This window comes from Elgaria multicarinata, chromosome 2 (genome assembly GCF_023053635.1).
Source record: "Elgaria multicarinata webbii isolate HBS135686 ecotype San Diego chromosome 2, rElgMul1.1.pri, whole genome shotgun sequence".
NCBI classification, from domain to species: domain Eukaryota; kingdom Metazoa; phylum Chordata; class Lepidosauria; order Squamata; family Anguidae; genus Elgaria; species Elgaria multicarinata.
Window position 1 is genome coordinate 144,066,956 of NC_086172.1, and position 14,086 is coordinate 144,081,041.

The 14,086-nt window shown below is 40.4% G+C and overlaps 1 protein-coding gene across 1 annotated transcript in view; it reads right to left on the reverse strand.

Annotated features, from left to right (window-relative positions):
- SLC25A21 (solute carrier family 25 member 21) overlaps nucleotides 1-14,086 on the reverse strand; it is a 368,445-nt gene that overhangs the window by 42,694 nt on the left and 311,665 nt on the right. Inside the window, exon 4 of the mRNA XM_063117825.1 lies at nucleotides 2,891-2,957. Within this exon, the coding sequence (XP_062973895.1) occupies nucleotides 2,891-2,957 (67 nt within the window). The remainder of the gene's footprint in view (nucleotides 1-2,890; nucleotides 2,958-14,086) is intronic.

The following is a 14,086-nucleotide window of genomic DNA, read 5'->3' on the forward strand; positions in this document are numbered from 1 at the left end:
ATTTCAGGGCCGCATTTGTACTTGTTTAACTCTCCATCTATTTCATTAAAACCCCAAACATACACATTTTAGGGCCACAACCTGGCTTTTTAGAGGAAGTTATGTGAGCAGCTCAGTCCACATAGGTTCTCTGAATTGCGAATCCATCCAGGAAATTTTTACAGTGTCCATGTAACATTTCTCAGAGTCGGTGCAAAGGCTGAGCCCTTTAAATATCATTTTAAACAGTCTGCATTTTATAATTTATATTGCAGTTTTCATATGTTTTGCTAGGAGCCATTTTGCAGAGGGAAAATAGGTTAGAAACATTTCACATAAAGAAAATAAACAAATAAATGCCTTCACTAGTGTTGAGTAAAGAGTTATTGTGCATAGTTCAGGTATAACAACAGATGAATGAAGGGAATGTGTGAAGAAAACAAGTTGTATCTGAAACAGGTAGGGTGCTCCAATGGTGCAGAAGCTAGTGGGGAGGGGGAGAGTGGCTGGCATAATATCTCCCCCACACACACATTTGGTTGTTGTTGGGAGAATGGGAGGGCTTTAGATCCCATGGAACTCTCCCCTTTGTTGAGTACTCTGACTGGAGCAGAAGGTCAGTGGAGATTTCCATGCCTGTAATAGAAAGACCTGCAAGAGTAGGTGGAGAAGGAGAACCACTAGATTCTATGGGACAACCTCCTGGAGACCACAGGATTGTGGCCTTAATCCGACCGAATTTTCACAGTGCTATTGGAAAAACAAGGAGAATCTGATTCTAAGATAACATAAGCTCTTTATTTATCATATGATTACTACTACTACCACTGTTGTCGTTAAGTGCAATCAGCATACATAGCAATTTACACGATAGCATAAACAAAAGATAGATCTTTTCACCCCTGATGAGTTTAAAAACTAAATTTACATGGCGTGTGTGGAGAAGAAGACAACAGAGAAAAGGGAGAGGGAGGGAGGATTAGGTTACATGGGAGAAGAAGCCCCCTCCTGGATCAAACAAACGGTCCTCCTAGCCCAGCATCTAGGACTTCTTGGGCTTCATTTTGGTTTGGCATGAGAACAAAGATTCAATGGTGGCTGGTGGCTCCAATGTCAGTGTGGCAGTGAATCTGCTCCGGGTTTCAGTCAGAACCAGCCAGAACTCTAAAGAAGTTACCCAAGGCATGGAGAACACCTTTAGAGTTTGGACTGGTTCTGACTGAAACCTGGAGCGATTCATCACCCCACTGACATCAAAGCCACCAGCTGCCATTGCAAAGGTTTTAATGTCAATTGGTTCTAATTCTGTAGGCAGATAACATAGGTTATCTGATATATTATGAACTTTGGGGCGGGGGAGGACTAAGGGGGCAGATGATGGCCACGTCCAAATCCCAGCTGGCTCATGCTGGCTACAGCAGGAGTTGTGGGGCTTTCCCCCCTTCCTCATTACAGCAATTCTTTATTTTTTTAAAAATTGGGAAACGCACTATAGCGTCTCCAGACTGCCATAGTTGAGTAGACCAATCCTGGGTCTCTGACGTGAGTAAGAACATAAGAAGAGCCCTACTGGATCAGACCAAGGGTCCATCTGTTTCAACATTCTGTTCACACAGTGGTTGACCAGCTATTGATCAGAAACCCACAAGCAGGACATCAGTGCAACAGCACCCTCCTGCCCATGTGTTCCAGCAACTTGTTTACATAGGCATACACCTCCAATACTGGAGACAGCGAACAAGCCATCTTTAATAGCTTTCTCCCCCAGGAATTTGACTACCCCCACTTTAAAGCCATCCAAATGGGTGGCCATAACCACATCTTGTGCAAGTGAATCCCATAGTTTAACTGTGTGAAGAAGTACTTCATTTTATCTGTCTTGAACCCACCACCAATCAGCTTCTCTCATAATAGGGAGAAAAGTATTTCCCTAATCACTTTTTCTACCCTTGCATAATTTGTACACCTCTATCATGTCCCCCCTTACTCACCTTTTTTCTAACTTAAACAATCCCAGATGTTGTAACCTTCAAGGCTGCCTCCAACCTGTGCTTGCCTCACATCCATAAAACCCCACTTTCGGTCCAAACATGCAGAAACTGAGAGCTTTGGGTGAGCAAGTTCTCCTGTCAGCTGAGCTAGTCCCTGCTGGTGGTGAGGCACCTTCCCCCCAACCTAACACCCTCCCCAGCCAGTGGGCATTGGTGTTAGGATTGCTCTGTTACAGGTACTGTACAGCAGCTTTCCCTAAACTTGTGCCCTCCAGATGTTGTGGACTCTAATTAGTCCCAGTCAGCATAACCAATTGTCAGGAATCCTGGGAGTTGTAGTCCAATATATCTGGAAGACATCCGGTTGGGGAAAGCTGTTATAAAGCAAGAGATAATTGTATTAAGGGTTCTAAGAACATAAGAAAAGCTATGCTGGATCAGAGTAAGGATCCATCTTGTCCAGCATTCTGTTTCCATAGAGGCCAACCAACTCCCCACAAGAAACTCACAAGCAGGACATGAGTGCAACATCACCTTCCTGCCCATTTCTCGCAGCACCTGGTGCACACAGGCTTACTGCCTCTGATACTGGAGGTAGCACATAACCATCAGGGCTAGTAGCCATTGTTAGCCTTCTCCTCCAGCAATTTATCCAACCCCCTTTTAAAGCCATCCAAATTGGTGGCCATCACCACATCTTGTGGTAGTGAATTCCATAGTTTAACTATGTGCTGTGTGAAGAAGTCCTTCCTTTATCTGTCCTGAATCTCCCACCAATCAGCTTCACGGGATGACCCTGGATTCTAGTATTATGAGAGAGGAAGCTTTAAAATTACTTTAAATAAAATACATATATTCATAGCGTACACCTTTTTTGCCCCTCCCCCTTTTTTGCAGCAGGAGTAAAGAGAATGACTTACCTTTACTGCCCTTTTGGGTGTTTCAGCCAAGATTGGAGGGAGTATGCCTTTGTAGAAACCAAACAATCTATTGAAGGAAGGAAGAAAGACACACACCAAAAAAGAAAATAAAGAAAAGGTTACCCAGGTATGTATGAACATTAGCCAAGTGGTAATTCTGTTTTCTTTTCAGAATGAAACAACTAATCTCAAGGCATTCTTAATTATTCAGAACAACCCTTATTGTCAACAATGAAGTTCTGTTTTCATACGTATTATATAACGATTGCCGCAGTCCTTAAATTACTTATCCTGAGATAATGCCGCTGACTTCAACAGGAATAAACTGGAATAAATACTTTGAGGACTGTGGCCCAAATCTGACTTTACACCACTGAAACAATAGGCAGAATTGCCAACGAGTAAGCACAAATTCATCCCGCACACCCTACGTAGATTAGATTACTTTTTATGCAGAGAAGGGAGGAACTGTTTTTGTGAAGGAGGAAGAAGAAAAAGGTAATTCATTCATTGTTTGCTATCTAAGAAGGCAGACTTCAGACAGATAAAAGGAAAATGCTAAAAATAAAAACAAAACCCCCCTGAGAAATGAAAGGTATATGTTTGGAGCGTGGGCAATGGCTTCTTGAAAACTTGATTCAGACCCAGCTAGTTGACAATGTAATTTTACTATTAGGTTTGCACATATTTTCCTTAAACAAATCCAGTGCAGTTCTTTATGTGGGCTTTTGTTTTAAATTTGAGTCATATTACATTCTCCTTATGTGGCCCTTTGCCACCATTTTGTGACTGGCGTGGCTTTAGGAATTACATGTGGCTTGAATAGATGTTATTTAAAGAAAAAAAATGAAAGCAGATGGTAAAAGTAAGTAAGCTAGTAGTGAAGCAGTTATTATAATTTCAACAGAGACAGCTCATCACCTGCCTTACTGAAAATCGGCTAATAGAAATTTCCATGGGGTTGGATCCAGACTTCCTCTTCTACTTCAGAAGGCCGTCTTCCATTTGAAGCAGGGACTGAGATCTGGCAGAGTAAAGAAGGGGCATTGGGAGATTTTCACTGATTCCCCCTTGCATCTTCAGACCCAACACCACTCCCCATGCTGTTCTGTAGGGTCCCCCACTCACAGGAGGTCTGGATCCAAACCTTAAAGCCATGTGACATGTTGTCAGTAATGGATACTAGCTTTTTTCAGAGGGTAGCCGTGTTAGTCTATGGCAGCAAAAATAATGTCTTGCAGAACCTTAAAGTGCATTGTCAGACGAGCATTTTATTGCACGTTCATTACTGGCCACTCACGGTTTTTCATGAGTCCTTTTGATGACATTGTCTGCCTCCTGTGCATTGCCCGCCCCTTCTGCTAATTTTCCCATCTCAAAAAAAGACCTGGAAAATCCAACGTTTTTGGCTGTAGCGAAACATCCTGCCATTTCCTGCTGTGTGCAGGGGAAGCAGTGGGATAAAAATGCCCACTGAATGGGCCATGTGGTCATTGTTTACTTCCTCTTTCTTCCCCATGTAAAGAAAGAGGAAGTATTGTGGGACAGAAGTGCATCACACACACCCTGTCTGATGATGCTCAAAGACTAATAAATTTAGTCTGGCATAAGGTTTCATGGACTATAGCCCACTTCATCAGATAGACAGAGTATTATGGAAAGTTTAAGGTTTATATGCAGTACTTATGGGGAGGGTGGTGGTGCTGGAATGATAAACAGTGAGGTCAAATGGAAATTATAGGCAGAAAATACTGACAGTGACAATCACATTATTAACAGTGGTGATTCACTGTGCAGTTGTTGCAGGGTGGTAGCTTATGTAACACACATCTGACCTGGACACCCCAAGACACCGACCAACTCAGTGCACAAGGAAATAGTACAAAGAAAATTTGCTTTAAATCTAGGAATGTGGCAAATAGCAGACAACACATGCACTGAAAACCAAAAGTATAACCAAGATATCTGGCTATGGAGATGTGTCTCCCATACAATACCTGGCAGAGAACTTCTCCTGAGCTGAACCTACCCGGATGCATCAGAGGCCTTCTGCCAAGTGCCGACTTTGAGGGAATCTCAGAAGGTAGCAATAACGGAGAAGGCCTTCTCAGTGGCGGCCCCCTGATTATGGAATGCTCTCCCTACTGAGATATGCTTGGTGCCAACACTGTATCTTTTTGTTGCCAGGTTAAGATTGTCCTCTGCTTCCAGGCATTTGATGGCATTTATGTCAGTTATTATTTATTTATTTATTTATTTATTTATTTATTTATATAGCACCATCAATGTACATGGTGCTGTACAGAGTAAAACAGTAAATAGCAAGACCCTGCCGCATAGGCTTACATTCTAATAAAATCATAATAAAACAATAAGGAGGGGAAGAGAATGCAAACAGGCACAGGGTAGGGTAAACAGGCACTGGGTAGGGTAAAACTAACAGTATAAAGTCAGAACAAAATCAAGTTTTAAAAGCTTTAGGAAAAAGAAAAGTTTTTAGCTGAGCTTTAAAAGCTGCGGTTGAACTTGTAGTTCTCAAATGTTCTGGAAGAGCGTTCCAGGCATAAGGGGCAGCAGAAGAAAATGGATGAAGCCGAGCAAGGGAAGGAGAGATCCTTGGGCAAGCGAGAAACATGGCATCAGAGGAGCGAAGAGCACGAGCGGGGCAATAGTGTGAGATGAGAGAGGAGAGATGGGAAGGAGCTAGACAGTGAAAAGCTTTGTAGGTCAACAGGAGAAGTTTATATTGGATTCTGAAGTGAATTGGAAGCCAGTGAAGAGATTTCAGAAGTGGAGTTACATGGTCAGAGCGGCGAGCCAAGAAGATGATCTTAGCAGCAGAGTGGTGAACAGAAACCAACGGACTGATGTGAGAAGAAGGAAGGCCAGTGAGAAGAAGGTTGCAGTAGTCCAACCGAGAAATAACCAATGCATGAACAAGAGTCTTGGCAGAAGAGACAGACAAAAATGATCGAATCCTGGCAATATTATACAGGAAAAAACGACAGGATTTAGCTACTGCCTCAATATGACGAATAAAGGAGAGCGAGGAATCAAATATAAAGCCAAGACTACGAGCTTCCTTGACTGGAGTAAGTGTAACATCATTGACAGTAAGAGAGAATGAGAGATGAGGAGAAGGTTTAGGAGGAAAAACAAGCAATTCAGTCTTTGCCATATTAAGTTTCAAATGATGATGAAGCAACCAAGCTGAGATATCTGAAAGACATGCCGAGATACGATCGTGAACATCAGGAGAAAGATCCGGAGATGAAAAATATAATTGTGTATCATCGGCATACAGATGATATTGGAGGCCATGAGATTGAATAAGATTGCCCAAGGGCAACATGTATAAAGAAAACAACAACGGACCAAGCACCGAGCCTTGCGGAACCCCTACTGAAAGGGGAAAAGAAGAAGACGAGCTGCCATTAGTCAACACACTGAAAGAGCGACCCGCTAGATAGGAGGCAAACCAGTTATAGACAGAGCCACAAAACCCAAGGTCATGAAGGGAATCTAAAAGAAGATCATGATTAACCGTGTCAAAGGCTGCAGTTAGATCAAGGAGAATAAGAACGGAATAATGGCCTTTAGACTTGGCAGTAAGGAGATCATTGGTGATCTTAGTAAGGGCTGTTTCGGTGGAATGCAAAGGACGGAATCCAGATTGAAAAGGATCCAGAGCAGAGTTACTAGAAAGAAAATCAAGACAACGAGAGTAGACCACACGCTCCAGGATCTTTGAAACAAACGGCAACAAAGAGACAGGTCGGTAGTTAGACAGAGATAGCCTATCAAGAGTAGGTTTCTTGAGAATGGGAGAGACTGTAGCATGTTTAAAAGCAGAAGGAAATGAACCTTCTATTCAGTTGATCTATCAGGTCCAGTATCTTATTGTAAATATTTTAGCTGCTTAAATTCTTTTAAATTTTGGATATTAGAGATTTTATATTTTGTTTTTAGTATCTTGTATTGGAGCCTTGCCTAATAGGTGGTAGAGAAATAAAATCATCATCATCATCATCATCATCATCATCATCATCATCATCATCATCTTTCTTTTCTCCCTTGTGGCCATTTTTCTAGATGAACATGATGGGATTTGGCAAATCATGCTGTCTTTTACTGATTCAGAAATTTCTTGATTATTGAACATGTTTTAAGTATCACTGCTTTTTAGATGTTACTAGTTTCTGAAGGTTTTCTGTAATTTTTTTGGATGTGATGACGGAGACTGATGTGACTAACAAGATAATTGTAACTTTTTCCTGTTGCCATAGTTCTTTAAGTTCCATAGCGAGTGGTGTATATTTTTCTTTCTTTTCTTCTTCCTTTTCAACAACATTTTTGCCATTAGGTATTACTATGTCAATGAAGTAAGTGATTTTTTTTTTGTTTTTTATGACTGTTATGGCTGGTCGATTACAAAGCATTGTCTTGTCTGCATGAATTGTATGAACGCTTGACACGTTGAGCCCTGTCCTCCTTTAGAGTTCTGACTGTTTCTGACTGAAACCCAGAACAGATTCACTGTCTCACTGACATCAAAACCACCAGCCCCCCACTCGGTGATGATGATCCTGATTATTACAGAATGCATATCTTTTGGGCATAATTTGTGTGAGAGGAAGCCACTCATGCAGTTGGGCTTTCCTATTCTTTCTCCCTACTGCAGCCACTGGCATTCCCCTTGAAGCCCTCTCTTGAGGTTTAGCAGACCCTCAAGAAAGGCCTGAGGGCTGCGGTGGGTACAGGAAATGAGAGAAAATTGGGCAGAGGCAGTTTGTGAGCGCTCTGGATGAAAGCCACTATTTTTTTTGGTAAGACATGATTTTTAAACAGTTCCATATTACATCTGTACATTTCTTTTTCAAGAGAACATCTATTTTTGGTGGCCCATTGTTTTTCTCTAAGCTACTCTTGAGGTAGACACCTCATTCCTTCTTAATTTGGATTCTTCCTGCCGAAGCATTTTTGTTTTGTTTTGTTCCAAACTCAGTGGATTTGGGGTGCTACTCAAGGGTCAAATCCAACATTGTACCATGTGACAGGACTTCCCCTTTCCCTCCTTCCTCCTGTGCCCCCCTAATCTGATCCAGTGGATCCCCCAATTCCTCAGAACAGAATTGGGGGTGCATGGGGGGCTGAAAGGGGGAAAGGAAACCGGTTCTGCACTAGCAGATATTGCTGGAGTTGTTCAGGTCCCCCCGAATAATGTTAATCCGCTTCCCTCCACTCGTTGCTGATGCAGCTCCTTGCCACTCTCTCGAGGCATGGCATCGCTGAGGAGTGGAGGGAAGCAACTCTCAGTGGATGTGGGCAGCTCCAGGAAAGGCATGCTGGGATGTGTAGCCACAGAAATCTCAGGCGATGGCTCATGTGGCCACGTATGATCCCCTGTGATCTCTGAAATGCCTGCACCTCTCAGCATGCCTTCAGGAATCCACAGAGGTGCTTCCTCGACAGTTGCTGGGAATTGTAGGCATGCTGGGAGTTGTATATGTCAGCATAGGATTTGTTTTAAATTGTTTAAAAATAGTTAAACTACAAACATTTGAGTTTTGGATTTTTTTGGTACATTGTACAGGAAGGCATAGCAGCATCCCAAATTTCAAGTTTGTAGCTCATCTAGAAGTGGGTAAACATTTCAGGACATACAAACCCACACACATATGTTCAGCTTTTATAGATAGATATAAAATCACCAACCACTGAGGAAGTCTAGGAAAGGGGAACACACCTCCAAGATAGCATCAGGCGTATGCATTGCATCTAGGTGTCCTAGAGTAGTTATTTCATAGTGACTGGCCAAATTGGGAGTGAAGCTAAAGAGGGTTGAGGGGCTGGCAAACAGCCATTCAGCTACAGCAGGAAAAAAATGTTGCTGTTCTGCCTGAAAATCAAGAAATAGACCTCCTATGCCTTTGACAAACATACACTTATGACCAATCTATATTTAATAAAACTATCATGGTGATGACTAAGATGCAGATGGTTCTATGGATCCCATGACAAATTCTAGGATATTTTGTTTTACAGTTCCCTTAATTTTTGTTGTTCTAGGAATAGCAGAGCAGCATCAGCCATAAGCATGGAGTGCCAAATTTTTAGTACCAAAGAGGACAAAAGAAAGTTTCACCACATCTCTACTCTTCAGCAAAAACGGAAAGAGTTAACAGCTACAACTTTAACTGAAGCCCAGTTCAAATGCATTACTTTGTTTCAGCATTAAGCATCTAAATGAACATCACCATTCAATTGTGTTCTGGGCAACCGCCCAAATTCGTCTTTGCAATAGTTGATTTTGAAACATTACAGTCAATCATATCTTCCCAATTTGTTCTTCTTTAAGGCTTTAGGCATCCTTCTGGTTTCCATTTCTTGTTTGGAAGCCTTGAGTCATCCATTTTGGCAACATGTCCAACCCAAATCAGTTATTTTCTCCAAATTATATTGAAATTGGGATCTTGCTTAGTTTGTTGTTTTCCTCCCCTGTCTCTCACATAATTTTCCCTTTAAGGATCAAATGCAAAGCTGATTGAAGGCATGCATATAATATCCTCTTTCTTCAGTTGCTGTCAAATCCAAGCCTGTTACCCACATAGTTCTGTAATTGAAACAACGACAGAAAGTACCTTTAGGGCCCACTTCACTTGCTTTGCATGAATCAGGGGTTCACATAATTTAGATGAGTTACAGAGCTCTGCTAGTGAAGATGCACAGAATATTCAGTGTGAAATGCACACTATTATGGGCACTCAGAAGACTTTTTCATAAATTAAGCAAACTGGAGGCAAGTGTTCTTAAAAAAGTAACTGTGCAAATCGTAGGAATACTTCCAGTAAATTTGAATAGAAGCACCCCAATTTATTTATTTTTAAAATACAGAGGCCAGAGGACTTTTTGACAGCCAGTGGGGAGGTGCTTTAGTTTTTGTTTTTATTTATTTATTTATTTAGCACCATCAGTGTACATGGTGCTGTACATAGTAAAAGAATAAAACAGCAACAACCTGCCACGTAGGCTTACATTTTTTTTATGTTTCTTCCTTTTTTGTACCATTATTACTTCATTGTAAAGTTATTCTCTCTCTCTCCCAAGAATTTTTTTAAAAAAGGATCCACCTGCCCACACAATATTCAGATAATCATTTGTAGCAGATTAACAGACTGAAAGGAAAAAGCAACACTGGACTTTATTTATTTGTCATAGCAATGTGATGCCTTTTATTAGGGCCAGCTAAAACATTGGCTTTATTCATTTGGGTAGATGTGCAGTAAAATATTTTTTTAAAAGGTATATTTTGGGATGTTTTCTTATAGATGAGCATGGCCAACAACAACAACATAAATTTTAAAAATCTCCTCCGCTATAAGTCCTGAACATTGGAATGAGGATCTTGGTGAAGTTTATTTATTTTATTTATTTATTTATTACATTTTTATACCGCCCAATAGCCGAAGTTATTAGAGGGATTATCTTATTTAGTTTTAACAGATGTGAAAAACATTCAGATACAAGGGAAACCAATAGATCACTGCCAGTATATAATATCAAGGAACCCTTCAATCTCTCTTTGATCTGTACTTTTAGTATTTGCAACATCAGTAACTAAAACCGTAATTTAATGGCTATACATAATTTCTCTGGCAAAACTGACATGCTTTATGTTGTACTGCCCAGAACGCTCCACATCCAGTGAAACACATGTGCATTTGGGTCCCATTGCTGGAAGGCACAGGACATTCCATAGTTGATAGTAGGTACACCCTGGCTACATTTGTTGCATTCACATGTCAGACAACAGTCTATATAAGTCACATGTTATTTACAGTAAAAATCATTGAGTTTGCTGTATGTGTTTTCATTCAATTTCAGTTTTACGAGCTGTATGTAAGCCAAGTTGGAGTGCATATGAATTTACATATCTTCATTTTGGAAATTTATAAGAAAAGAGATTATAGTGAAAATGAATGTAATCCTAACCGTAATACTCCAAACACAGCTCTATATTTAGCTGCAAAACTTTAACATAAAATATACAAAATACATCTTCTTCAGAAGTTAAATCAAGCAGAGTTGAACACAGACCTAATGTTTGAAGGTTCACATCTTCAAAAACCTTCAGCTATAATATACTGAATTGGGGGCATTCAATACTCTCAGCCATGGAACTTATCCTACATCGGTCCAGGAAGCTTTGAAGTCCACTCCAGCTCATGATCTAGGGCTGAAATGTATCTGCTTCCCAAAATTCAGTGCAAAATTCTCCTCTGCTAATTTTTATGTCGAATTGTTCAGATTTACCAAACATACTTGATGTCTGTTTCTGATATCCTATAATATTGACTTCAGTATTTAGTATTTGACAGCATCAGGTTGCAGATATTCCATGAAATTTAGAGGGTCATCACACCACTGGGGGGGGGGATTGCATTTCTTTACCATCACTTCTTCGCCCCCACTTCTGTCCCTCATTACTTCCTCATTCTTTCTGGCCAAGAAAAAGGAAGTAAACAAAGACCATGTTGCCCATTTAGGGGCTGTTTTTATCATGCTGCTTTTCCTGCACACAGCAGGAGATCATGCCGCATCATGTTTTTTTTTTTAAAAAAAGATGGATTTTGGGGGGTCTATTTTGCGATGGAAAAATGAGCGGAAGGAACGGGACATGAGCCAGGAGGTTGACGTCATCATCTAAACTAAAGGATGCACACACATCCATAAGTGGGCAGTAGCAAGTGTGTGATAAGACGCTCGTCTGATGACGCTCTTAGTGTTCTGTTATCTGTACAGCACCATGTACATTGATGGTGCTATATAAATAAATAATAATAATAAATAATATTTTACAGCTGATATACAATGGCATGGTAGTATTGGACAGTATTTGATTTATGTCATGCATTAGTACTTAGAATCTGAGAGAACATGAGAGTCAACAGCTTATAAGATTTCATATTTAATGTGTGCAAAATCAATGAAAATGCCAACAAATCCAATTTCACTTGAATTTCAAATGGTAAGGTAAACGTTTCAAAATGTTCACATGCAATATTTGAGTAGCAAGATTGGAAAATCTGACAAATACCACACACCACTGAATATTTGTTACAGCTCTTCTGTGACCCAATGAACATGAATTGAAGTTGCACTCTGCAAAAAGAAGCCTGATATTTTAAATAATATTCATGACACCATCTGCCCATTAGACAATAAAGTGCCCAAAATACAGACACAGAGGGCAATCCCAAAGAGAAAGAAACATATACTGTGCAAAAATGAGCCCATCCAAGAATGAGAGAATGTTAATGAAATATATTTTTAGACTACTCTTGAAGATTCCAGCATAGAGCTGGCTCAGGAACCAGTAGGTTGGCCCAAAAAACTGATGAATAATCAGCGTCAATCTAATTTATTCAGAATGACAGTCATCACCATATTTACAGCATATGGGTCAGATTAAGTAGTAGTTGTACGCCATCTTCCATGTGACTGTTATTCTTGCAGAGAATCGACCCTCTCTTCCACAGTTATTAATCACTCCTCAATCTCTTGCTCAAAACCCTTGCTAATTTTTGGCTGCGTGTTCCATACATGACACGCCTATAAATAGAATCAGCAAGAGAAGGAAAGATGAGAAAGCTGTCCATCATCAACAGAAAGCGAAACTAAGTATACAAACGAAAAATCAAATCTTATTCACTCTACATGCAGCTTGCAATACTCTACATTTTGTTCTATAGAGTGTATTTTTTTATATATAAAATCTAGAGGGAAGATGGTTCTTATGACCTCAACTGTGTACTTTGCAGCATACCCAGAGTATTCATTAGTGGTTCAAAAATCCACATCTTGTTCTGAATTTTAGTTTAGAGATTTGTTTTTGCTTCCTTGCTCTTTTAACTTAAGAAAATAAAATAGCAGTGGATGCACTGTGCGGTAATACTGCACTTGGGGGCAGATAAATATTTAAGTAAATACAGTTAGGGCTCAAAGCAGCTACAAAACAAACAACTATTTTAGGATTTCTACCCTGGATCAGTCATCAGGAGGACTGAACTCTTGTCATTTAAGTCTGCTGTGAATCAGGGTGGCCACTTATGCATTACTCCCCCCCCCCCCAGGAATTGCATCACCAAAACGAGGACAAAACAGGACACAGATTTGCATACATGTCAAAATAATTATCATAATTTATATAGAAATACTAAACATACAATTTCAAAATAGTGGGGAAGACCAGGGACATGTCTACACTAGTCCTTATCCTGGGGATCATCCCGGGATCATCCATGTGATCTTGGTTTTCTTGGTTAGACCAGTAAGAATGCAATTCTAACCTCTTTGGCTGGTTGTCTGAGAAGGGTTAGGTGGGACGGAGGACCCCCTCTGCTGGAAGACAGGAGCTCTGCCAGTGGGGCCTACGATCCATTGCAGAACCACACAACTGGCTCCACCCTGATAATGCACAGGGCCTCATCCCTTCAATGTGTATGCATTGAGCATGGGCATCTACAAAGAGATGTAGATGTAGATGCATGGGCATCTACATGTGAATAGCTGCATAGGCACTTCATATAATCTGGAGGGCATCAGGTTGAGGAAAGCTGGTTAAGTTCATCTGATAGGTCTTCCTTTGGATAACTTTCTTGGCCAAAGTGAAGTTTATTTATTTATATTCCATCTTTCCGCCAAAAATAGTGATCACATCAAGGTGTCTAACAACAATAATAGACTACCGATATATGTTTAATTATTAAAAAGAAGTAAACGGTGCCGGCCACTCAAAATCTATTTTTAGCTTAAAAGCCAAAAGCCTGTCTGAATTAATACATCTTTGCTCGCTGGTGGAAGGACAGCAGAGATGAAGCTAGCCAAGCCACCCATGGCAGGAATTCCAGCACTGGCAAATCCACAGAGAAAGACCAGGGCTTACTCAGTGGTAGCACCCCATCTGTGGAATGCTCTCTCACACTGTTGGATTTCTTTTGGCTTTCAGAATGCATGTGAATCTTTTTCCCCCCACTAGGTTTTTGGGCTTCAGGTTTTCTGCTATTGTATATTTATTTTAGCATTTGCATGGCATTTTATGTGATATTTGTATGGTATTTTATCATTTTTATCTGCCTTGTGGACTGAAAATTGGGCGGAAAAGTAAAATATAAATGTTTTCAATAAAAATAAGTG